This window comes from Amblyraja radiata, chromosome 12 (assembly GCF_010909765.2).
Source record: "Amblyraja radiata isolate CabotCenter1 chromosome 12, sAmbRad1.1.pri, whole genome shotgun sequence".
Lineage (NCBI taxonomy): Eukaryota > Metazoa > Chordata > Chondrichthyes > Rajiformes > Rajidae > Amblyraja > Amblyraja radiata.
In genome coordinates, this window is record NC_045967.1 from 55563626 (window position 1) to 55591344 (window position 27719).

General features: G+C 46.3%; 1 protein-coding gene across 1 annotated transcript in view; it reads right to left on the reverse strand.

Annotated features, from left to right (window-relative positions):
* Window positions 1-23689: 23689 nt before the first annotated feature.
* Window positions 23690-27719, reverse strand: part of LOC116979236 (ribosomal protein S6 kinase alpha-6) — an 83246-nt gene continuing 79216 nt past the window's right edge. The window contains exons 21-22 of the mRNA XM_033030820.1: window positions 25722-25862; window positions 23690-24333 (exon numbers count right to left, since the gene is read on the reverse strand). Coding sequence (XP_032886711.1) covers window positions 24208-24333; window positions 25722-25862 — 267 coding nt within the window. The 3' untranslated portion in view covers window positions 23690-24207. The remainder of the gene's footprint in view (window positions 24334-25721; window positions 25863-27719) is intronic.

The window sequence follows — 27719 nt, forward strand, 5'->3', positions numbered from 1 at the left end:
GAAGGACAGCAGCAGCGGCTGTGAGACGTTAGCTCTCCGTAGAGACCTCAGGAAATACAGCCGCTGATAAGACTTCTTCACGAGAGTGACGGTGTTCATTTGCCACTTGAGGTCCTGGGAGATGTTTATTCCCAGGAACCTAAAGTCGTTGACTCTCTCCACCATGTCTCCTTTGATGTATAAGGGAGCAGGTTCCTCTCTCCTCTTCCTCCTGAAGTCAACGACAAGTTCTTTTGTCTTTGATGGGTTTAGTACCAGGTTGTTTTTGGTACACCATTCATTATTATAACGTGTACTGAGGTAAAGTGAAAAACTTTGTTTCTGCGTGCCATCCAAACAGATCAGTCAACACTATTGATAAATACAAGCAAATCAAACTCAAGTACTATAGGTGGAGCAAAGGGGAAGATACAGAGTGCAGACTATAGTTCTCAGCATTGTAGCGCATCAGTTCGGACAGAGGTGAATCGGACAGTACCCTAGCTCATGGAATGACCGTTCCGAAGCCTGATAACAGAGGGGAAGAAGCTGTTCCTGAGTCTGGTGGTGTGCACTTTCAAGCTTCTGTACCTCCTGCCGGACGGGAGCGGGAAGATGAAGGAATGGCCGGGGTGGGACATCTCTGATTATGTCGGTTGCTATTCCAAGGATGTGTAGTCTGCTCCATGTGATGGGCTGTAGATGTGACGAAGGGTCCTGACACGAAACTTCGCCTATCCATGTCCTCTAGAGATGCTGCCGGGCCCGCTGAGTCACTCCAGCACTCTCTGTTCTACACAAGATTCCAGCACCTGCAGTTCATCGTGGCCCATCTACAATTAGAGGGGACACTCTACCTGCCTCACCCCCCACATTCCTTGATAGCCAATTGTTTTAAGGGAAGATAGACACAAAATGCCGGAGTGACTCAGCGGGACAGGCAGCATCTCTGGAGGACATGGTCATCAGAGACGAAACGTCACCCATTCCTTTTCTCCAGAGATGTTGCCTGTCCCACTGAATTACTCCAGCATTTTGTGTCTATCTTTGGTGTAAACCAGCATCTGCAGTTCCTTCCTACACATTATGTTTTAAGGATCCTGATTCAAATCAGTCAGTGATTGGCCCAGGAAGGAACACAGTCGGGTTCGTGGGGGAACCAACTCATTTACAATGTGCTGAGTGACTTTCGCTCAAAGACAACAGTGAAAGTAACGTTCCACACAAACAGCAAGCATTCCTGTCTGCGCATCGTTTCGCTGGACACCTCCGCTCAGTCCGCCTGGGCCTACCTGACCTCCCGGTTGCCAAACACTTTGAAGAAGGGTTTCGGCCCGAAACGTTGCCTATTTCCTTCGCTCCATAGATGCTGCTGCACCCGCTGAGTTTCTCCAGCACTTTTGTCTAACTTTAATTCTCCTTCCCATTCCCACACCGACCTTTCTGTCCTGGGCCTCTTCCATTGTCAGAGTGAGGCCCAGCGCAAATTGGAGGAACAGCACCTCATATTTCGCTCGGGCAACTTACACCCCATCTACCAATGTCCTCGTTACTTTTTTGCGTACTGTACCTTTCATTCATTTGCTCAGTATATCTCTCTACATCACCATCTAGATCTCTCGTTTCCCTCTCCCCTGACTCTCAGTCTGAAGAAAGGTCTCGACCAGAAACGTCACCCATTCCTTCTCTCCAGAAATGCTGCCCGTCCCGCTGAGTTACTCCAGCACTTTGTGTCTATCTTCGGTGTAAACCAGCATCTGCAGTTCCTTCTTTCCTCCAGCTTTTTTGTGCCTATCTTGTGCATCACAAGGTGCACTGATTGAAGAGAAAAGCTTCATCAATTCTGTAAATTATGCTAGACTGTTTAAACAGAAATCCTGGCAATGATGAAGCCAGTCTGCAACTTTGTCACTCTGGAACAGAGATAGATAATACAATTTAATTAACAAAGGTATCACAATTTCTTCTCATTTAATTTAGTTTTCATATTAAACCCGTTGATAAGGATACAATTTAGGTAGCACCGTAAATGCTAAATGCCAAGCACATTCCTCTCACCTCATTCTGTCCTCTTCCTTAACCTGGTAATTAAAGTCACGGAGGGAGGCACTGGATGGAATATAATTGAGAATGTGATTGTACTTGCCAACTATAGTTGTTTGTGGTAAATAAAGTCAGAAAGTGATACAGCCCAACTTGCCCACCCCAGCCATCATGCCCCATCCACGCTAGCCCCACCTGCACGCATTTACATAGAAACATAGAAAATAGGTGCAGGAGGAGGCCATTCAGTCCTTGCACCGCCATTCATTGTGATCATGGCTGATCGTCCCCTATCAATAACCCATAGAAACATAGAAAATAGGTGCAGGAGGAGGCTATTCGGCCCTTCGAGCCAGCACCGCCATTCATTGTGATAATTGCTGATTTGGTCCATATCCCTCTAAACCCGTCCTATCCATGTACCTGTCCAATGTCTCTTAAATGCTGCAATAGTTTTTTTTAGTTTTATAGACACATCACGGAAACAGGCCCCTTTGCTTCCCCCTCCCCCCCCCCCCCCCCTCCCCCCTCCCCGAGTCCGCGCTGACCAGCGATCCCCGCACACCAAACTCCGTACAGACAGCACCCGTAGTCAGGATCGAACTCGGGTCTCCGGCGCTGCAAGCGCTGTAAGGAAGCAACTCTACCACTGCGCATCCATGCCTCCCCTAGTACAGCCTCAGCTACCTCCTCCAGCCACCTGTTCCATACACCCACCACCGGGCCGAAACGTTGCCTATTTCCTTCGCTCCATAGATGCTGCTGCACCCGCTGAGTTTCTCCAGCATTTTTGTCCACCTTCGATTTTCCAGCATCTGCAGTTCCTTCTTAAACAGTGTGTATACTCAATACTTGGACTGATGAAAGCAAATGGGCCAAAAGCCGTTTTGGCCACCCTATCTACCCATGACGTGACTTTCCATGAAACATGTCCCTGCACTCCTGTATTCCCTGGAGCCCCACTGTTCAACTTGTAGGTTCTGTCCTTGTTAGATGTTCCAAAATGCAACACCTCACATTTCTCTGCATTAAATTCCATCAACCATTCCTCAGCCCACCAGTCAAGATCCAGCTACAATTTTTGACAACCATCACTATCTGCAAAACCACCCACTTTTGTGTCATCTGCAAACCTCCTAATCATGGTCTATAGACAATAGACAATAGGCAATAGGTGCAGCAGTAGGCCATTCGACCCTTCGAACCAGCACCGCCATTCAATGTGATCATGGTCTATAATTTCTAACGATTGTACAGCTGCGGTCAGATCAGAAAATCAACGCCTCAAAATTCACCCCTGATTAGTAGAGTTGCTGCCTCACAGCGCCAGAGACCCGGGTTCGATCCTGACCACGGGTGCTGTCTGTACGGAGTTTGTACCCTTCTCCCTGTGACCGCGTGGGTTTTCTCCGGGTGACAACAGACAATAGACAATAGGTGCAGGAGTAGGCCATTCGGCCCTTCGAGCCAGTACCGCCATTCAATGTGATCATGGCTAATCATCCCCAATCAGTACCCCGTTCCTACCTTCTCCCCATATCCCCTGACTCCGCTATCTTTAAGAGCTCTATCTAGCTCTCTCTTGAAAGCATCCAGAGAACCCGGTGCTCCGGTTTCCTCCCACATCCCAAAGACGGCAGGTTTGTCGGTTGATTGTAAATTGTCCCTAGTGTGTGTGTAGGGTAGTGTTAGAGTGCGGGGATCGCTGGTCGGCACGGACTCAGTGGGCCGAATGGCCTGTTTCGGTGCTGTATCTCTAAATAAACTAAACTAAACACTGAGGGCAAAGCATGTCTAAAGTAAATCAATGAAACGTATTTAAAAGCAATATTGAAAGTCAAATTATTGAAAAGGCAATGGCATATTATCAGTGATATTTGGATATGCTGTAGATGTCTGTGTTGGTGAAAGAGCAGCACATGTTCTGAATAAATCTTCTTGTATCTCCTGGAGTTTATTTAACAGAAAACTCACCAGTTCTGCACTACACTCCCCACAGGCTACTTCCCAAACACACTGCAGATGGTGTTGGAAGTGATTATATTCGGAGTGGTGAAGAAACTGCAAGTTCGTAAAAGCGCTTTTCACCTGAAATATGAGTAAATCAGGCGTTAAGTTACCAGACATAGACACAGAGTGCAGGAGAAATCGTGGACGCATTGGTGATCATTCTCCAATGTTCTGTAGATTCAGGATCAGTTCCTGTGGATTGGAGGGGAGCGAATCCCACTTTTTAAAGAAAGGCGGGAGAGAGAAAACAGGGAATTATAGACCAGTTAGCCTGACATCGGTGGTGGGGAAGATGCTGGAGTCAATTATAAAAGATGAAATAGCCGCACATTTGGATAGCAGTAACAGGATCGGTCCGAGTCAGCATGGGTTTAGGAAGGGGAAATCATGCTTGACTAATCTTCTGGAATTTTTTGAGGATGTAACTAGGAAAATGGACAAGGGAGAGCCAGTGGATGTAGTGTACCTGGACTGTCAGAAAGCATTTGATAAGGTCCCACATAGGAGATTAGTGGGCAAAATTAGGGCACACAGTATTGAGGGTAGTGCTGACATGGATAGAAAATTAGTTGGCAGACAGGAAACAACGAGTAGGGATTAACGGGTCCCTTTCAGAATGGCAGGCAGTGACTAGTGGGGTACCGCAAGGCTCAGTGCTGGGACCGCAGCTATTTACAATATACATCAATGATTTAGATGAAAGGATTCAAAGTAACATTAGCAAATTTGCAGATGACACAAAGCTGGGTGGCAGTGTGAACTGTGAGGAGGATGCTATGAGAATGCAGGGTGACTTGGACAGGTTAGGGGAGATGGCAGATGCAGTTTAAGGTGGATAAATGTGAGGTTATCCACTTTGGTAGCAAAAACATGAAGGCAGATTATTATCTAAATGGTGTCAATTTGGGTAAAGGGGAAGTGCAATGGGATCTGGGGGTCCTTGTTCATGTCAATGAAAGTAAGCATGCAGGTACAGCAGGCAGTGAAGAAAGCTAATGGCATGTTGGCCTTCATAACAAGAGGAGTTGAGTATAGGAGCAAAGAGGTCCTTCTGCAGTTGTATAGGGCTCTAGTGAGACCACACCTGGAGTATTGTGTGCAGTTTTGGTCCCCTAATTTGAGGACGGTCATTCTTGCTATTGAGGGAGTGTAGCGTAGGTTCACACGGTTAATTTACCGGGTAGGGAGTTGTGGGTATTTGATTGAATCATCGTGAAGGAACAGAGACGATTATTCTGGATGAGTTGATCTGCTGCATGCAGTGAGTACTGTTCTCGAATATCCACACCCCCCCCCGAGTGTTGGATAAGGTTCTTCTTTCCTGTCCATCTTCCATGTTACAAATGTTGACCTCGCTCATCGTCCGTCCTGAAAAGGACGCAATCTTCCGGCGACAATCTGGAAGCCATCACTTGTTGCAATAGATGATGGTGGTAGCAGAATTAGCTAAAGGGCCTGTCCCACATGCAACTTTTGGGACAGTTTGGGGGAGTGGGCAGATGCATGGCAGATGCAGTTTAATGTAGATAAATGTGAGGTTATCCACTTTGGTAGCAAAAACTGGAAGACAGATTACTATCTAAATGGCGTCAAGTTGGGAAAAGGGGAAGTACAACAGGATCTGGGGTTCCTTGTACATCAGTCTATGAAAGTAAGCATGCAGGTACAGCAGGCAGTGAAGAAAGCAAATGGCATGTTGGCCTTCATAACAAGAGGAGTCGAGTATAAGAGCAAAGAGGTCCTTCTGCAGTTGTATGGGGCCCTAGTGAGACCACACCTTGAGTATTGTGTGTAGTTTTGGGCCCCTAATTTGAGGAAGGACATTCTTGCTATTGAGGGAGTGCAGCGTAGGTTTACAAGGTTAATTCCCATGTTGGCGGGACTGCCATATGCACAAGGGACAATTTACAATTATACTGAAGCCAATTAAGGAGTGCGGCAAGAACCCGGGTCACCTGGAGAAAACCCACTTGGTTAGAGGGAGAAGGTTCAAACTCCGTACAAACAGCACCCGTAGCCAGGATGGAACTCGGGTCTCTGGCGCTGTGAGGCAGCAACTCTACCGCTGCGCCAACATGCCCGCGTTTGGCCCTTATTCCTCTAAACCTCAGACTGACAGCGGTGTGAAGTGGTTGACAGGTTTGCTAGTTGGGAAGGTCTCAGGTGCAGGCGCTGCTGGACCGTGGCTGGGATGACCCGTTGCAACTGCTCGTCCGTTCCGATGTTCCACATACAGATCAAAGTCAGCGGCAACATCATCACAGCAGCTGCAGCACGACAGCAGGCACCTGAGCCCCTCAAAGTAAGATTGACACGGGCCGTGCGTGAGTACATTGCTCATGCCACTCACTGCCTGTCGATGCAGAATGTGTAACGCATCTACCTTCAGCAACGCAGCTCACAAAGGCAGTAACACAGGGGATAAACACAGCAAAGGTACATTACACAGCACGGTGGCGCAGCGGTAGAGTTGCTGCCTCACAGCGCCAGAGGTCCCAGTTCCAACCTGACTACGGGTGCTGTCTGTGCGGAGTCTGCACGTTCTCCCCTGCGTGGGTTTTTTCCGGGTGCTCCGGTTTCCTCCCACACTCCAAAGACGTGCAGGTTTGTAGGTTAATTGGCTTGGTGTAAATGTAAATTATCCCTCTTGTGGGGAAATAGACAATAGACAATAGGTGCAGGAGCAGGCCATTCGGCCCTTCGAGCCTGCACCGCCATTCAATATGATCATGGCTGATCATCCAACTCAGTATCCTGTACCTGCCTTCTCTCCATACCCCCTGATCCCTTTAGCCACAAGGGCCACATCTAACTCCCTCTTAAATATAGCCAATGAACTGGCCTCAACTACCTTCTGTGGCAGAGAATTCCAGAGATTCACCACTCTCTGTGTAAAAAAAGTCAACAATACACAATTCAAAGACACAATTCAAAGACACAATTCAAAGACACAATTCAAAGACAGAGCAGCGGCAGCTAACCGCGCCAGCGTTCACTCTCCCTTCCGGCAGCCATCTTGGAAACGGAACAAATTAAGAATCATTTAACATAGAAACATCCCGAGGTCATGTGTACCGAGGTACGTTCTCCCCCGTGACCCGTGTGGGTTTTCTCCAGGTGCTCCGGTTTCCTCCCACACTACAAAGACATGCAGGTTTGTTGGTTAATTGGCTTGGTGTAAATGTAAATTGTCCCTGGTGTGTGTAGGATAGTGTTAGTGTGCGGGGATCGCTGGTCGGTGCGGGCTCGGTGGGCCGAAGGGCCTGTTTCCACGCTGTATCTACAAACTGAATGACGGGGATGATACCTGGAGGGTATTAGTGTGGAAACAGCAGATGTTTGCATGGCCTTGGGCTGAGGGAGAGGAGAATAGGGAAATGCATTGTGATCTTAGCGTCTGGTTAGAAGGATGAGGTTTCCAGAGAGGCTGCGCTGAGACAGAGCCAGGTCCAGGCATCGTGCTCGGAGTAGAGATACAAGTCTTAGTGGTGGCACAGTTACGTGGGCACAAACTCATCTTGGGCATCAGATGTGGCACCAGGACTGTGAACAATCTGGCTCTGCTTTAGATAGTTGCCAGGAAGAAGGATGAAGTGGCTGGCTGGCTGGCGGAGTCTGGACAGGCATCTAATACAGTGGCTTTGGCCTTCCCCCGATGCTTAGCTGGAGAAGAGTTCCGCTCAGCCCACCATGCCAGGATGCTGGTCCAATATCCAGCTTGGCGTCGGTGGTGAAGGTGGTGGTGAGTTGGAGCTCAGCATTGGCAGAGGCGAGAGAGGGAGCTGGCAATGTGCTTTTGGATGGTGTCGTCGAGGTGGCGAGGGAGAGGAAGGCAGATGGTGAGGGGCCCACGTACGATGCCAGCTGAAGGAGCTTGGGTACAGGTGCCAACTCACTTCTGAATTCACCTCTTTCTTGCAGCGTGGAAACAAAACCTTTCGCCCAACTTGCCCACGCCGACCAACATGCCCCATCTACACTGGTCCCATATGTCTGCGCTTGGCCCAGATCCCTCCAAACCTGTCCTATCCATGTCCCTGTCCAAATGTCTTTTGAATGTTATAATCCCAGCCTCAACTACCTCCTCTGGCAGCACGCTCCACACATACTGTGTGGAAAATATTGTCCATCAGGTTCCTACTAAATATTTCCCTCTCACCTTAAACCCACGTGTACTGGCTGTTGATTCCCCTACTCTGGGTAAAAGGGATAGGAGTAGAATTAGGCCATTCGGCCCATCAAGTCTACTCCGCCATTCAATCATGGCTGATCTATCTCTCCCGCCCAACCCCATTCTTCTGCCTTCTCCCCATAACCCCTGACACCCGTACTAATCAAGAATCTATCTATCTCTGCCATTAAAATTATCCGCTGACTTGGCCTCCACAGCCTTCTGTGGCAAAGAATTCCACAGATTCACCACCCTCTGATGAAATAAAAATTGTCCTCATCTCCTTCCTAAAAGAATCAGCAGTGGTGAGATCTGGAGCCAAAATACCCCGGGCCTTACTGATGACTGAATGAATCCAAGTTAGTGTTTTTTTGAAGATAGACACAAAATTCTGGAGTAACTCAGCGGGTCAGGCAGCATCTCTGGAGAGAAGGAATGGGCGACGTTTCACGTTTAGACCCTTCTTCAGTCTCCTTTTTCAGAATTAAGTTTCTTTGCAGCAGAATGGCTCACTACTGCCATCTAGAACTCAAACCAAGACTACATTTTATGATTCAACAATGCAGTGAAAATGAGAACTGAATAATGTACAGTTACTTTTCACAAACTCCAGCTTCAACTAATTACCGCTTTGCAATCCATGTGGAAGCCGAGGTCAATAAAAATCAACATTATACCTTAATGAATCTCGTGTCTAAAGGGTCTATTTCCTTAAGACTGAAGCAGTTTCTCAGTAAACAAGCAATATACTGGATTGATTTGCTATAAGCGTATTCTCTTACACATTCATCCTGACTACGGGTGCTGTCTGTGTGGAGTTTGTACGTTCTCCCTGTGAGCATGTGGGTTTTCACCGGGTTTGCTCCGGTTTCCTTCCACATTCCAAAGACGTGCAGGTTTGTAGGTTAATTGGCTTGTGTAAATTGTCCCTAGTGTGTAGGGTAGTGCCAGTATGCGGGTGATCGCTGGTCGGCGCGGACTCGATGGGCAGAAGGGTCAGTGTCCACGCTGTATCTCTAAACTAAAGGGATGACAGGATCGGCCAAAGTCAGCATGGATTTATGAAGGGGAAATCATGCTCGACTAATCTTCTGGAGTTTTTTGAGGATGTAACAAGTAGAATGGATAAGGGAGAGCCAGTGGATGTGGTGTATCTGGACTTTCAAAAAGCCTTTGACAAGGTCCCACACAAGAGATTAGTGTGCAAAATTAGAGCACATGGTATTGAGGGTAGGGTATAGACACGGATAGAGAACTGTTTGGTAGACAGGAAGCAAAGAGTAGGAGTTAACGGGTCCTTTTCAGAATGGCAGGCAGTGACTAGTGGGCTGCCGCAAGGCTCGGTGCTGGGACCCCAGTTATTTACAATATATATTAACGATTTAGACGGGGGAATTAACTGTGACATCTTCAAGTTTGTGGATGACCCAAAGCTGGGTGACAATGTGAGCTGCGATGTGGATGTTATGAGGCTGCAGATTGACTTGGATAGGTTGGGTGATTGGCAGATGCATGGCAGATGCAGTATAATGAGGATAAATGTGAGGTTATCCACTTTGGTGGCAAGAACAGGAAGGCAGATTATTATCTGAATTGTGTCAGATTAGGAAAAGGGGAGGTGCAACAAGACCTGGTTGGGCTTGTACATCAACCACTGAAAGTAAGCATGCAAGCTAATTTAATTTAAGGAGGCCCTACTGCAGTTGTGGGCGGCGCGACTCTCGTCAGCAGCGGCCTCTGCAGTCCGTCTGTGTTTTATTATTTTTTTGTCTCGTTTTTATGTAGTTTTTGTTATTTTTTCTGTTGAGGTATGTGTGTGGGGGGGGGGGGGGGGGGGGGGGGGGAGGGGGTAACTTTAAAATCTTTCCCCTGCACGGGAGACCCGACCTTTTCTTTGTCGGGTCTCCGTTGTCGTTGGGACTGCAACGTGGAGCGGCCTCCAACAGGAACGACCTGGGGCTCCAGCTGCGGAGCTGCCGACTACTCACCGTCACGGGGCTGGCCGAGTCCGGAGCGGGTGGAGCTGTGGTGGAGCGCTGCTGCCACCCGACCCCCGGAGCTTCGGTGGCTGCAACTGCGGGTTTGGCGGACGGCGGCACCGGGAGCCCGCGGGTCCCTGCTGGGTGACCGCTTTTCGGGGCTTCCGCAACGGCGACTTCTCCCGCCCGAGTTGCGGGGTTCAAGATTACCTGAGCTGGGCCTTACAGCACCGCCCCGCGCGGCTTGGAGTGGCCGCGGGACTCTGCAAGCGCACGCCGGGGGCTCTAACACCGAGACCCGGTGCGCGACCTTGCATCACCCGGCGTGGCTTTAATGGCCGCGGGACAATCGCCATCGCCAGCCGGGGGCTTTGACTTTGACTCTGACATCGGGGGGGAGAGTGCAGTGGAGAGATAAGTTTTTTTTGCCTTCCATCACAACGATGTGATGGATGTTTGTGTAAACTGTGTTGTGTCTCGGGTCTTTATGTTTTGTAATGTATGGCTGCAGAAACGACATTTCGTTTGGACCTCAAGGGGTCCAAATGACAATAAATTGAATTGTATTGTATTGTACAGGGCCCTGGTGAGACCGCACCTGGTGTATTGTGTGCAATTTTGGTCTTCTAATTTGAGAAGGACATTCTTGCTATTGAGGGAGTGCAGCGTAGGTTCACCATGTTAATTCCCAGAATGGTGGGACTGACATATGATGAAAGAATGGGTCGACTGGGCTTGTATTCACTGGAATTTAGAAGGATGAGAGGGCATCTTATAGAAACATATCAAATTCTTAAAGGATTGGACAGGCTAGAGGCAGGAGAAATGTTCCCAATGTTGGGGGAGTCCACAACCAGGGGTCACAGTTTAAGCATAAGGGGTCGGCCATTTAGGACTGAGATGAGGAAAAACTTCTTCACCCAGAGAGTTGTGAATCTGTGGAATTCTCTACCATAGAAGGCAGTGGAGGCCAATTCTCTGGATGTTTTCAAGTGAGATTTAGTTCTTAGGGCTGAAGGAATCAGGGGATATGGGGGAAAAGCAGGAACAGGGTATTGATTTGAGATGATCAGCCATGATCATATTTAATGGTGGTGCTGGCTCGAGGGGCCGAATGGCCTACTCCTGCACATATTTTTCTATGTTTCTATATGTCTATGACATCATCATATTATTAACTGAAACATAATGACTTCATAACATTGAAGGTTAATTTTTGAAAATTAAACGTCTAAGACAAAGACCCACAATGAGGTCACTTATTATCATTGTCAATGCCTGTGATCACAGCTAATAATATTAAAGTCTTTCCACCTGGACAGTATCATTTACTTTCTAGTTAGTACACTACCAAATAAAGTGCAAATGTCTGGTACTTTATTGTTTGATACTTTATTGTCACATGTACTTGGTACAGCGACATTCGTTCTTTTTGCGTACAATACAGGTATGCAAAGAGGCACCACGGATAGGGCGCCGACCAAGTTACAATAAGTATTCATTATACTTCCTTCTTCAGTAGCCTGAAGACTGCAACGTCCAGGTTCAGAAATAGCCACTTCCCCACAGCCATCAAGCTATTAAACTCAACTGAAACAAATCTCTGAACACTAATAGACCAGTATCTGTTTATTTGCACATTATCTGCATATTTATTGATGTGTGTATATATTTATATAATGGTATATGGACACACTGATCTGTTCTGTATTCATGCCTACTATATTCCGTTGTGCTGAAGCAAAGCAAGAAATTCATTGTCCTATCTGGGACACATGACAATAAACTCTCGTGATAAACTCTTCTTCTTGCGTGTGGCGTGCACAGCCTAAAGTTGTAGGTCAACTTGTTCTATTTGATTGTGCACGTCGGGTTGAATGCATTTGTTGAAACAGGGCGGACCACGTGAAGGTTGCAATCTCCCACCCATTATTGTTCCAATGGACCCCAATCCATTTTGTGCCGCACCCCCATCCCGAGCCGCTCTTTGTTCTCGGCAGCCCCCACGCTGGGTTCATCTTTGTAAATCCAAGTCAAGAGTCAAGAGAGTTTTATTGTCATGTGTCCCAGATAGGACAATGAAATTCTTACTTGCTGCAGCACAACAGAATATGTAAACATAATACAGAACAGGAGATAAAAGTTCAGTGCGTCTATAGACCATACACCATAAATAAACATATGTAGTGCAATAATAATAATAATAATAATAATACTGTTATTGTTCAGAGCTTATTTGATGTAGTGTTTAATAGCCTGATGGCTGTGGGGAAGTAGCTGTTCCTGAACCTGGACATTCCAGATTTCAAGCTCCTGTACCTTCTTCCCGATGGCAACGGAGAGATGAGTGCGTGACCAGGATGGTGTGGGTCTTTGATGATGTTGGCTGCCTTTTTCTTAAAGACTAATGGTGTTTGAGAACACAAGAAAGTAGGAGTAGCTCCGTGGCCTGTGAAACGTCGTGGCCAGTCAATAACCATCTCTGACGTGCCAGTTATCCACAGCACTCAATCCCTTGATCTTTCAAAGATGTAGCTGCTTCTTTGAACTCACCTCCGCAAAGCTCCAGGGTGGAAAGTTCAGGAGATTCACCAAACCCATGGGGAGTCCTCACACATCTCATTTTCAAATCGGCAGCTCCCTTACCTTGTAACAGCATCTTCTCATTTGGGATTCCCCCACTGACGGAGATATGCATCAGCATCTACTCTGCCCTCTTACAGTCTTGTATTTATTAATAAAATCCCCGCTCATTCCTCTAAACTCAGGAAAAGATCGATGGTGCGGCACAGTGGCGCAGCGGTAGAGTTGCTGCCTCACAGCGCCAGAGACCCGGGTTCAATCCTGACTACGGGGCACTGTCTGTACGGAGTTTGTACGTTCTCCCCGTGACCAGCATGGGTTTTCTCCGGGTGCTCCGGTTTCCTCCCGCTCTCCAAAGACGTGTAGGTTTGTAGTTCAATTGGTTCCCGTAAAATTATTAATTATCCTAGTCATCGGACCAGAATTGGGCCATTCGGCCCATCAAGTCTACTCTGCCATTCAATCGTGGCTGATCTATCTATCTCTCCCTCTCAACCCCATTCTCCTGCCTTCTCCCTATAACCCCTGACACCCATACTAATCAAGAATCTATCAATCTTCACCTTAAAAATACTCAATGACTTGGCCTCCACAGCCGTCTGTGGCAATGTTTTTATTTCACAATAAAGTTTCCAATAAAGTTTCATTGAGGCATTATCAGATAGGTTTAAGGTTAATCACTGTGAAATTTTTTTTTTGCTGCCAATACATTTTTAGGAATGACTTTTGTTACTGCTCCAACTACATCTAAATGGCAACGTGGCATTTAATCAACTGTTCTTAATAAGTACTTTGCCTTTATATTTCTGGCGATTAGTTGCCGAGCCTTCCTTCAGCTAAAATATTCTTGCAAATTATGCTAATGATCATAACTTTGTTATTACAGTCGAAATAATCATGTCGTGCTTTAAGCCTGCAAGGGGTTTGTTAAATATTGCATCCTTAAAATGGGAGCATAATTTTCACCAAAAAATTCACATCAAACATCAGCAGAGCTATAACGTACTTGAATAATGAGGTGCTTGGAATTAAATGAATAACACTTAAAAAATGAGAGAGAGAGAGAGAAAAAAAACCAAGCTTATTTAGAACACACAATTCAAAATGATAATGCATCCCAGATTCTGTGTCGGAATATTCTGAGCCTCAATGTGGACAGGTCCAAAGATCCCAGAGCGGACGGAGGAGGTCTAGGATCTTTGGTCAGACCCACGAAGGTAATAGATGACAAATACTCCACCTAGTGGCCAAACCCTCCGAACATCCACTGCAGAACTTTGTTTTATGAAGGAACTGCAGATGCTGGAAAATCGAAGGTAGACAAAAATGCTGGAGAAACTCAGCGGGTGCAGCAGCATCTATGGAGCGAAGAAAATAGGCAACGTTTCGGGCCGAAACCCTTCTTCAGACACTGCAGAACTTTACTGTGGACTCTGTTTTACAGAAAGTGACTATTTCGTTTAGTTTTAGAGATACAGCACGGAAACAGGCCCTTCGGCCCACCGGGTCCACGCCGACAAGCGATCCCCGCACATTAACACTATCCTACACACACTAGGGACAATGTTTTACATTTATACCAAGCCAATTAACTAGAGGGCATAGGTTTAAGTTAAGGAGAGAAAGATTTAATAAGAATCTTAGGGATGAAATTTTCACACGATGGGTGGTATGTGTATGGAACGAGCTGCCAGAGGTAGTTGAGGCTGGGACCATTGTAAAATTTAAGAAACAATTAGACAGGTACATGGATAGGACAGGTTTAGAGGGATATGGACCAAACGCAGGCAGATGGGACTAGTGTAGATGGGACATGTTGGTTGGTGTGGTCAAGTTGGGCCGGAAGGCCTGTTTCCACACTGTAGGACTCTAAAGGAGGTGATTGAGCTGAAGGAACATGGATACAATAAAAGGGATAGAAAGTGCTGGAGTAACTCAATGGTCCAACGGTACTTGATTTGTCGCATGTACTGAGGTACAGTAACATTCATTGTACACAGTTGTGGCACCCCCTGGTGGTTAGTCACTCGTGGTGCGAACCCTCGGCTCTGGGGGTTGGGTCATGTGACTTGGTTTGGCGGGAAGAGCGGGTCATGGGTCTCCTCTGGGGTATATATACCACTGGTAACACCTTTGCCCCTTGTTGTGGTTCTGAGAGGTGTTCTGTGTTGACCTAACAAAGAACACTTTGTTTCACCACACATGTCTTGCTATATAGTTCAGTATAGATATCACTATACATAAGCACTTAGATACATCTTAGATAAGCATCTCAGATACAGTACAGGTGTATAGTGGTTCTATGCTGATAGTATACAGTCGCCGGAACCCCGGGTGTTGCAAGTGCAGGGTTCGTGACCTGACCATGAAGGTCCATTGTCACGGTGGCGTTGTACGGTTGGCCTGGCCAAGCATAGATGTGGCGTCCTCTACCACTCCGTGCCGCTGTAAGGCCACTAGAACTCAAGGGGTCAGGCAGCATCCCTGGAGAACATGGATAGCTGATCATTTTAGGGTTGGGACCCTATTTTCAGTCTGAAGGTCCCAACCTGAAACATCACTTATCCATTATGTTCCAAGAAGCATCTCTAAAGTCTAAAGTCACCTATCCATGTTCTCCAGCGATGCTGCCTGACCCGTTGAGTTACTCCAGCACTTTGTGTCTTTTATTGCTATAACTGCGATTGGATGTATTAAACCAAGAGTGCAAATGCACAATAGAACCTTCCTAGGTGGACACCTGGAAACTATTGTGAACTCACTGGTGAGATCACAAAGTTCCACTCAGTGTAAGAGTTTTGAATCATGAACTTCATTGTTTATCAAACGTGAAATGCGACTGCATTTCCTTCTTACAGTGTAGTGAAATTTGAGATTAAGGGTGAGATAAGTCTTCAAATGAGCAAATCCTTAGTAATATCCACTTCCTGAGAATTGTACTTATGCAGCTTTTTACCGGGACATTGCAGCTGCCTATTTGTGTTCATCGCATATTAATGCATGCTGTTGCATTATAAATCTGAAAATACGATACCTTCAAGATTCGGGTTGCGCAGCGGTAGAGTTGCTGCCTCGCAGCGGCAGAGACCCGGGTTCGATCCCAGACACGGGTGCTGCGTGTATGGAGTTTGAACGCTCTTCCCGGGACCGCGTGGGTTTTATCCGGGTGCACTGGTTTCTTCCCACACTCCAAAGGCATGCGGGTTTGTAGATTAATTGGCTTCGGTAAATTGTCCCTCGTATGTAGAACTAGTGGACGGGGATCGCTGGTCAGCGCAGACACGGCGGGCCTGTTTCCACGCTGTGTCTATAAACTAAACTACAGTATGTTGCTATCTGTGTATTTTCAATGATCTGCCAGAACATCGTACAACAGAGTGAACCAGGGAGTTGTTAGAAACCAACCAGGCAGATTAATTCCTGAATGTAATCGTTATTGATGAAGGTGCCAGATGAAAAACTTGCATAATAATATCTCCGTCTTATCTCGGTGCTAAATTGAAAGGAAAATCTCTGGTCTATTAATTCCCACCACATATTTGTTTTCTCTCTCCAGAGGTCATTTATTCCAGCAGGCACAGTGGACAAGAAACCTGAACCATTTCATCACAGAGATCACTTTATACAAATTACCATGGATGATGCCAAGGGTTCACTTCCCACTCCACACCCAAAGTGTAACGAAGCTGACAGCTATTTGGAAATCTCTTCTGGTCAAAAGACAATATTAGGTATGTATAGCAGGTTGTCTTCCAAAGTTTAGTTTAGTTTAGAGACACAGCGCGGAAACAGGCCTTTCTGCCCGACGAGTCCACGCCGACCAGCAATCCCCGCACACTAGCACTATTCCACACACACACACACACCAGGGACAATTTACAATTTTTACCTAAGCCGATTAACCTGCAACCCTGCACGTCTTTGGACTGTGTGAGGAAACCGGAGCACCCGGAGAAAACCCACGCGGTCACTGGGAGAAAAAACAAATTCCATACAGACAAGCACCCATAGTCAGGATCAAACTGGGCCTCTGGTGCTGGATTGTAATGGTGTATTGTCTTTTTGCTGACTGGCTAGCATGCAAGAAAATTTTTTTCACTATACCTCAGTAACTAAACTGGACTGTAAGGCAGCAACTCTACCGCTGCACCACCGTGCCACCCAAAGACTTGGGTAAATGTTATATCACTTTATTACAAGCGCTCAGCTCCAGGTCTATAGGGCAGCACAGTGGCACAGCAGTAGAGTTGCTGCCTGCCAACACAGCGACCTGGTTGGGACCTTCCTTGAATATTGCTACTTGAATATACTGTAGATGGCACCCCAAGGAAATTCAGGAAGCAAAAATTGACTGCAAAATCATCATTATTTTGGGGGATATTTTGCCTCAGTATAAATGTATTAGAAATTCCACTGTAAGTAATAAGAATTTCCACATTTTGTGTTTAAAAGTTAATAGATTTTTTTAAAGAAACAGAGAGTTTTTTTGTTTGCAACGTCCGAGTTAGGTTTACCAGGTGAAAAACAATTCTCATTCTCCATGACAGATCTCGATGCTATTTTCAACTCCGAACATTCGCAGCTTCGATCGAATCAATGCTTCGTACGGCCTCGATGCCCAAATAAAAAGCTGCCGTCAAAGCATCCAACACAGCTGCAGGAAATGGAAGTAGGTACCTTGATTACAGATGTAACTCGTGAGGACACGAGGAACTGCAGATGCTGCAACCTTGCACAAAGTACAAAGTGTTGGAGTAACCCAGTGGGTCAGGCAGCATCCGTGGAGGGAAGGGGATAGGCAATGTTTTTGGTTTTACTTACCCTGTCAATGAATAATTTGGGGTAGGAGATTGCAACTTTCACGTGCTCCACCCTGTTTTTCGACGAATGCAATCAACCTGGCGTGCACAGACAGAAGATCAAACAGAACAAGTTGTCCTACAACTTTAGGCTGTGCACGCCATACACAAGAAGAACAAATACATTTCCCATCAGAATCATCCATTAAGGGCCTGTCCCACTTGAAGCTTTTTTCGAAGACTGCCGGCATCATTGACCGACGTATCAGGTCACCGAGAAATCCACGGCGCGGTGATGTATTGACACGCGGTGTTTTTTCACGTGTCGCAACATTTTTCTTGTCACCGCTGGATTTTGAAACGTTCAAATGTTTTGGCGACACTGATATTACACCGACAGTCGCCGAAAGAAACCACCAAGTGGGACAGACCCTTTACTCACTTAACCTATTTGTAACCCTTTGAGGAAGTAAGGAACTGCAGATGCTGGTTTACACAAAAGCATATAATGTGCTGGAGTAAGTCAACGGGTCAGGCAGCATCTTTGGAGAACACATACAGGTGGTGTTTCAGGACCCGACCTTCAGATATTCCATGCCCTGACCAATGAAGACAGTCGTATCTCATGTCTTCTTCACCACTCTATCCAACTAATGTAGAACCAACATTATGGACAATATGGTACAATATTGTAGTTTCCCCAGATCCTTCTTCTTCCCGACAAGAAATGTCATGTTCTCTCCTTGTTCTCCAGAGATGCTGCCTGACCCGCTGAGTTATTCCAGTACTTTGTTTACCTTTGTTGCCACCTTAGGTCCTGTTCACAACTTTCCTCTCCATGTCATTGTATCGTCAGCAAAACAACCATATCTTCAGTCTGAAGAAGGGTGCCAATCCGAATTCCCTCCACAGATGCTGCCTGACCCGCTGAGGTCCGACAGCACTTTTTGCTCCAAAGTTTAAGCTGAACAAGAAATCCCGATGCATTACCGATGAGAAAATTATTTACCGATATTAGCAGGGAAGATAAATAATGTAACGTCCGACAAACCCAGAAAGCATCAGTTTTCGACCCAAAATGCCATCTAACCTTGTTCTCCAGAGATGCTGCCTGGCCTGCTGAGTCACTCCAGCACTTTGTGGCTTCATAAGTTAGAGGAACAGAATTAGGTCATTCGGACCAGAGGGCACAGCCTCAGAATAAAAGGACGTTCCTTTAGAAAAGAGATTTGGAAGAATTTCTTTAGTCACAGGGTGGTGAATCTGTGGAATTCACTACCACAGTAGGCTGTGGAGGCCAAGTCAATTGGGTATTTTTAAGCTGGGGATTGACAGGTACTTGATTAGTACGGGTGACAAGGGTTACGGGTAGAAGGCAGGAGAATGGGGTTGAGAGGGAAAGATAGATCATCCATGATTGAATGGTGGAGTGGACTCGATGGGCTGAATGGCCAGTTTCTGCTCCCATGACCTAAGAACTTGAGGGGAAACCCATTGCAGTATATTAAATTATGAGAGGCTTCGGCAGGGAAGACGTTCAGAACCTTTTCTTCCCACAAAGAGGAAATGTCAAAGGGTGTAGCTTTAAGATGAGAGGGGCAAATTCTCAAGGAGCAGGTTTTTGTAAAATATACAGAGGGTGGTGGGTGCCTGGAACGCGCTGCCAGGGGTGGTGGTGGTGGAGGCAGATATGATAGTGGTGTTTGAGGCTTTTGGATAGGCACGTGGATATGTGGAAATAGAGGAAAAAATAGGGGCCTGTACCTTATTCTTCCATGTTCCACCGCTTGCAGCAGTGAAAAAAAAAATGGATCCTGATAAATCTTTTTCAACATTCGAGAGGGTACAAAGATGTGATACAGTCTCGGGCATAATCTTAACCATACATTAATGACAAAAATATGATTCTGTTAATAAGTGAGCAGCACAGTGGCACAGCTGGTAGAGCTGCTGCCTCACAGCACCAAAGACCTGGGTTCAATCCTGAGCTCGGGTGCGGTCTGTGTGGAGTTTGCATGTTCTCCCTGTGACTGGGTGGGTTTCCTCCGGGTGCTCCAGTTTCCTCCCACATCACTAATACATGCGAGTTTGTTGGTTAAGTGTAAATTGTTCCTAGTGTGTAAGGAGTGGATGTGGAAAAGTGGGATAACACAAAATGCTGGAGAAACCCAACGGGACCGGCAGCGTCTCTGGAGAGAATGATGACGCAGTGGCACAGACAAAATGTGCAGGAAGGAACTACAGATGCAGGTTTAAATCGGAGATAGTCTGAGGAAGGGTCCCGACCCGAAACGTCACCCATTCCTTCTCTCCGGAGACGCTGCCTGTCCCGCTGAGTTACTCCAGTATTTTGTGCCTGTCTTAAACTAAACTAATCTTCTTTTTGTTTAAATCTGGAGGAAACTTTAACAGAAGAATTAGCACATGATGATGCGGAAAACTTCAAGCCAGAGTGTAGTGAAGTCAAAGAGTTCAAATCTGCCGAATCGGGATTTCGATATTTGAAGATTGGTGGGATGAGAGTCTTGCCTGTCCCTGTCTCTGGGCCAATGTTCTGGACTGACAGCAAATAAATTAACTGTGTATAATAACTTGAACAAAGTGGGACTGATTTTCATTAAGTATGAAACGGCGGGTGTAAGCAGTGCATGCCAGTCTTTAGTTACTGTAATTATCACGTCCTTCTGCAGTTGTACAGGGCCGTAGTGAGACCACACCTGGAGTATTGTGTGCAGTTTTGGTCCCCTAATTTGCGGAAGGACATTCGTGCTATCGAGGGAGTGCAGCGTAGGTTTACAAGGTTAATTCCCGGGATGGCGGGACTGTCATATGCTGAGAGAATGGAGCGGCTGGGCTTGTACACTCTGGAGTTTAGAAGGATGAGAGGGCGTCTTATTGAAACATAAAATTATTAAGGGTTTAGAGACGCTAGAGGCAGAAAACATGTTCCCGATGTTGGGGGTGGGGGGGGTGAGTCCAGAACCAGGGGCCACAGTTTAAGAATAAGGAGTAAGCAATTTAGAATGAAGACGAGGAAACACTTTTTCGCACAGAGAGTTGTGAGTCCGTGGAATTCTCTGCCTCAGAGGGCGGTGGAGGCCGGTTCTCTGGAAACCTTCAAGAGAGAGCTAGATAGGGCTCTTAAAGATAGCGGAGTCAGGGGATATGGGGAGAAGGCAGGTACGGGGTACTGACGAGTCAGGGGAAAGACAACACATGATTACATTCGAGCCTTTCACAGTGTACAGGTATAAGCTCATAATCACTGCTCGTAACGTCTCGATCAATACCTTCCAACTCACCTTATCCAACGACCCCATAGCAGAAGCGTCCATGTCACGGGACTGGAAACTGGAAGTATCCTGAAGGACCTGTTCCACTCACGGGACTTTTTCGGCGACTGCCGGCACCCATCATAGGTCGCCGAAAATGTTCAACATGTTGAAAATCCAGCGGTGACCAGAAAGACGCTACGACTCTTTGGGTGACTAAGAGACTACTCACGACCATACAGGCGACCCCCTGGCGATGTGTCGCGGGGTGAAGTCTGTATGGCCGTGAGTAGTCGCCCATAGAGTCGTACCTTGTTCTGGTCGCCGCTGGATTTTCAACATGTTGAACATTTTCGGCAACTTGTAACGACCTATGACGGGTGCCGGCAGTCGCCGAAAAAGTCGCATGTGGGACAGGCCCTTTAGCTAATTCTGCTACCACCATCATCTATTGCAACAAGTGATGGCTTCCACTGATTGTCGCCGGAAGCTTGCGTCCTTTTCAGGACGGACGATGAGCGAGGTCAACATTTGTAACATGGAAGATGGACAGGAAAGAAGAACCTTATCCAACACTCGGGGGGGGGGGGGTGGATATTCGAGAACAGTACTCACTGCATGCAGCAGATCAACTCATCCAGAATAATCATCTCTGTTCCTTCACGATGATTCAATCAAATACCCACAACTCCCAACCCGGTAAATTAACCTTGTAAACCTACGCTGCACTCCCTCAATAGCAAGAATAACCTTCCTCAAATTAGGGGACCAAAACTGCACACAATACTCCAGGTGTGGTCTCACTAGAGCTCTATACAACTGCAGAAGGACCTCTTTGCTCCTATACTCAACTCCTCTTGTTATGAAGGCCAACATGCCATTAGCTTTCTTCACTGCCTGCTGTACCTGCATGCTTACTTTCATTGACATGAACAAGGACCCCCAGATCCCGTTGCATTTCCCCTTTTCCCAAATTGACACCATTTAGATAATAATCTGCCTTCATGTTTTTGCTACCAAAGTGGATAACCTCACATTTATCCACCTTAAACTGCATCTGCCATCTCCCCTAACCTGTCCAAGTCACCCTGCATTCTCATAGCATCCTCCTCACAGTTCACACTGACACCCAGCTTTGTGTCATCTGCAAATTTGCTAATGTTACTTTGAATCCCTTCATCTAACTTGAAATGTCCCAGCATTTAAGAATCAGCAGGATAATCGATGATATAAGTACTACTGGATTTCTAGGGAAAGTTGCTTTCTATTTGAAAAACCATGAATTGATTGTGGTGGTGATGCCCTTAGATGTTAATCTCATTTTCAAAACTAAAGGCACGAGCATCAGCCGAGATTATCTTTGAATTTGATCACTCTGCCACTGGTTAAAAAAAAAAAGGTTGGGCAGACAAGGTTCCCACAAAAGATTACAAGGTTTGCAGATGCTGGTTTAAACAAAAGGACACAAAGTGCTGGAGTAACTCAGTGGGTCAGGCAACATCTCTGGAGAAGTGCATGGGTGATGTTTCAGGACAAAGTGTGGCAGGTAATAGACTGATACAGGTGAGGCAGGGGGTTTGATGGGCAGATAGATGGTTGGACAAAAGCCGGAGGTGAAAAGACACACAGTGTGAGGCAAAAGCATTGAAGAGTTGCAAGGTAGACAAAAGTGCAGGAGAAACTCAGCGGGTGCGGCAGCATCTATGGAGCGAAGGAAATAGGCAACGTTTCAGGCCGAAACCCTTCTTCAGACTGATGTAGGGTGGGAAGATGAAAGGAAGAGGAGGATCCAGAGGGCTGAGGGAGAGCTGAGAAGGGAAGGAGACAGCAAGGGCTACCGGATATTGGAGAAGTCAATGTTCAAGTCGCTGGGGTGCAGACTGCCCAAGCGGAATATGAGGTGCTGCTCCTCCAATTTCCAGTGGTGCTCACTCTGGCAATGGAGGAGGCCCAGGACAGAAAGGTCAGATTCGGAATGGGAGGGGGAGTTGAAGTGCTGAGCCACCGGGAGATCAGGTTGGTTAATTGGTTGAAGAGTTGCAAATTGTGAAGCCAAAGGATCGTTCCGAGCCAAAATGTCACCTAACCATGTTCTCAACAGATGCTGCCTGACCCGCTGAGTTACTCCAGCACTTTGTGTCTTTTTTTTTTTAGAAGCATCTGCATTCCTCGTTTCTGCAATTGAAATGTCTCATCTTTATTGAAGTTTCCCATTTTGCAAGAACTGAAAGTGTAATCCAGTCAAATACACAGGAGAGCCTCCTTGGACAATTTGCCCCCGCGGCTCTGGAACTCTGTCCTGGTCAGAGCCAGCAGATCCATTCCCATTGCTGACTTTGCGGGCCATTATCTTGCCTCCCCCTCCCCCTCATGTGACCTCTGTTGGCCCGACCAAACGGATAGAACAAGGCTCTGGAACCGAGGGTGCTGGAAAGTCAGGGGGGGACCTGTTCCTGATCCAAAAATCCTGGCAATATGAATACGGCAGAGTTGGGGAGAAGAAATGTTGCAGCTTTAATCCATCATATCAGTTACCCTTCAACTTCATAAAACACACAAAACAGAACCAATTAATGTTCTTGTCGGGCTTATGAAGATGAAGTGTTTGGACACTAAAGCACTGGCTTCCATTTGACCATTTAGAAATGATTTGAAGGACATCAGGTCCCACTGCCTTGGTGCCATTAACGTGTCTCCCGAAATATATTCAAGATGTCATTGTAATGTTCCTTCAGCAATGGCAACATTATTTACACGTTGGGAAGTCTTTACAGAAAATGGAAAACTAAATAAAGAACATTTGTTAAGGAATAATATTTAGGCTGTTGGACAACTGAATGCGACCCAGAGGACTGTTTGTGCAATATGACATTTTAATGACAATATATAAATTGACCTCAAAATAAAACTTTATCTGAAAGCACTGTATTTCTTGAAAGTGAAAGTAAATAAATAAAATAGAAAGTTTAATTAAACAATATCTTAGAACAAGATCACAAATGCAAAATAGCTCTGAATTTGTGCCACCAGTAACCCTCCATAATCTGCTGTTTGTTGTTATCCTGATTAAGATTTTTATGCCCTTTTCAAAACTGCATTATTAAAATTCAACTGCACGGTGCAAACCTGCGCCAATTGAGAATTAAACTCCACAACTCCTTCAGTCGTCGGTATTAGCTGATCATTGCATCTTCTGGTGTCGTTTGATCCCAGTCTTTTCCATCTCCTGCTTTGGTCTCCAATATTTCCCCCATCCTTAATGTAAAAAACAAAAGGAAAAGCAGAAACTCTGGCTTTTGTGAATCTTCCAGGAGCTCGCTGACATTCAAGTCATTTGAAAAAAAGCCATATATTAATGGTTCCTACATCATTCACAAGTCCGTTGAGGTAAGTTTTTTCATAACTCTGCGCTGAGCTAAACTGGAAGCTGCGACCGGTTCCAGCACTGGACGTAGGGTCTTGTGGTTGAGGGCGGAGTATGTAGCAGCCATGGCTCCCTGAGAATGAGCAAACATTTTCATCAGCAAACACAAAACACATTATTTACCTTAGAATAAGTTAAGTCGCTGGAACACAATTTTTCCGCATCCACTCCCTGCACACTAGAGGCAATTTTACAGAGGGCAATTAAACCTACAAATCTGCGTGTCTTTGGGATGTGGGAGGAAACCGGAGCACCAGGAGAAAATGCACTCAGTCACAGAGAGAACGTGCAAACTCCACATGGACAGTACCTGAGGTCAGGATCGAACCTGGGTCTCTGGCGCTGTGAGGCAGCAACCCTGCCACTGTGCCTTTTAACAATTATTGGGGAAGGGTATCGTGGAGACCCTTTGCCTGCTCTTCCCAGCGGAGGATCTACTATCATCTGATCTGATCATCTGATACCATTGCACTCGAGTATGACTTGAATGTATTTATGTACAGTATTATCGGATCTGTAGGGAAGAACTGCAGAAGCTGGTTTAAATCGAAGATAGACACAAAATGCTGGAGTAACTCAGTGGGGCAGGCAGCATGTCTGGAGAGAAGGAATGGGTGATGTTTCGGGTCGAGACCCTTCTTCAGACTGATGTCAGGGGAGTGGGCGGGACAGTTCTCCTACCAGCCTTACTGTCTCAAACTACATTATATCTGTACCAACCACTTCCCTGACATGATCTCATCTGATTGGATAGCATGCAAAACAAAGCTTTTCTCTGTACCTTTGTACGTGACTATACTAATCCTAAACCTAAACTATCTTTCTTTCAAGCTGGGCCTTTGGACTTTAGAGATATAGCGTGGAAAAGGGGGCCTTTGCCCCACCGATCACCCCTTACACTAGCGCTATCCTACACACCAAACAGAAGCCAATTCACCTACAATCCTGCACGCCTTTGGATCATGGGAGGAAACTGGCGAAAACCCACACGGTCACACGGAGAACGGACAAACTTAGAAACATAGAAAATAGGTGCAGGAGGCCATTCGGCCCTTCGAGCCAGCACCGCCATTCATTGTGATCATGGCTGATCGTCCCCAATCAATAACCTGTGCCTGCCTTCTCCCCGTATCCCTTGACTCCACTAGCCCCGAGAGCTCTATCTAACTCTCTCTTAAATCCATCCAGTGATTTGGCCTCCACTGCCCTCTGTGGCCGGGAATTTCACAAATTCACAACTCTCTGGGTGAAAAAGTTTTTTCTCACCTCAGTCTTAAATGACCTCCCCTTTATTCTGGACAGACAGCACCTGTAGTCAGGATGGAAGATAGATCTCTGGCGCTGTAAGGCAGCAACTCTACTGCTGCTGCACTGTGTCGTTCAAATGCCCGTTCACTTTGAAAACTCAGACAAATGCATGGCTACACGGGATGTGTGTTTTCACCCTGTGAACAGACTCACCTTCACTAGATGAGGGGCATCCTGGCGGTTTAATTGGAAATGCGGTAGCTGATCCCGGCAAGCGATCCAGGCATGTTTGAGCACCTGCTCGGCTGTGAATCTTTGATGGGGATCGACGTGAAGCATATTGGACAGCAAATCCTGCGTGTTCACATTGAACATTCATATTAGAGTAAAGAATTACAGGTTCACCACCGATTTTCCCGCATCTCCATTAACCCAGACAAAATCCCCTCTCAAGAAGCCTCCCCCGAAAATGTGGCTCCAAAAAAGCTTCACCAGCTGGTTGCAAAATTAATACACAAATTTTAAAATGATGATAGTCTAATTTATGTCAGGAAATAATAAAGTGGGATAAAACTTACTTTTACCTTTTGGGAAACATAGAAAATAGGTGCAGGAGTAGGCCATTCGGCCCTTCGAGCCTGCACCGCCATTCAATATGATCATGGCTGATCATCCAACTCAGTATCCCGTCCCTGCCTTCTCTCCATACCCCCTGATCCCTTTAGCCACAAGGGCCACATCTAACTCCCTCTTAAACATAGCCAATGAACTGGCCTCAACCACCTTTGGTGGCAGAGAATTCCACTCTCTGTGTAAAAAATGATTTTCTCATCTCGGTCCTAAAAGACTTCCCTCTTATCCTTAAACTGTGACCCCTAGTTCTGGACTTCCCCAACATCGGGAATAATCTTCCTGCATCTAGCCTGTCCAACCCCTTAAGAATTTTGTACGTTTCTATAAGATCCCCCCTCAATCTTCTAAATTCTAGCGTGTACAAACCGAGTCTATCCAGTCTTTCTTCATATGAACGTCCTGCCATCCCAGGAATCAGTCTGGTGAACCTTCTCTGCACTCCCTCTATGGCAAGAATGTCTTTCCTCAGATTAGGAGACCAAAACTGTACGCAATACTCCAGGTGTGGTCTCACCAAGACCCTGTACAACTGCAGTAGAACCTCCCTGCTCTTATACTCAAAGGTAGACAAAAATGCTGGAGAAACTCAGCGGGTGAGGCAGCATCTATGGAGCGAAGGAAACAGGCAACGTGTTGGGTCGCGTCTGAAGAAGGGTCTTGACCCGAAACGTCACCTATTCCTTCGCTCCATAGATGCTGCCTCACCCGCTGAGTTTCTCCAGCATTTTAACCTTTTGGGATATTAGTTTAAACTATGTCCAGGCTGAGAATGACTATTGTTTACTGAATGTATTGCAAGTGAGAACAGAATGGGGGAATGAAGTAGAATGTGTTTTAAATTGAATATTGTTCTACTATTAAGGCAATTTACTGAAATCTTCCTCATATTTGGTCTATTCAGCAAAATGTTCCAAGACTACTGGGAACCTGACCCTCTAGTGCACCAGGCAAAGACATTGTACAGAAAGCCACTGATCCTTTAGATAGTCACAAAGTGCTGGGGTAACTCAGTAGGTCGGGTAGCATCTATGAAGATAAAGGAGGGGTGACGTTTTGGGTCGGCACCCTTCTTCAGATTGAGTTACTCCAGTACTTGGTATAAACTAGCATCTACACACGAGCCATGTATCCTTTATCAGGTTGAAACATTTCTTCGGCTGGAGGGAATGGGCAACAGTTTTAATGGAGATGTGCTCACACCAAAATCTTCCTCATAATTTCACTCAACACCAACGCAAGCATCATTTTAAATAGACACAAAGTACTGGAACAACTCAATGGGACTGGCAGCATCTCTGGAAAACATGGATAGGTGATTTTTTTGGGTCGGCACTCTTCTTCCCGACCTGGAACGTCACCTATCCATGTTCTCCACAGATGCTGCCTGACCCGCTGAGTTACTCCAGCACTCTGTGAAACATCACTTATCCATGTTCCCCAGAGATACTGCCTGACCTGCTGAGTTACTCCAGCACTTTGTGATTCTTCCCGACCTGAAACGTCACCTATCCATGTTCTCCACAGATGCTGCCTGACCCGCTGAGTTACTCCAGCACTCTGTGATTATTTTTGTAAGCC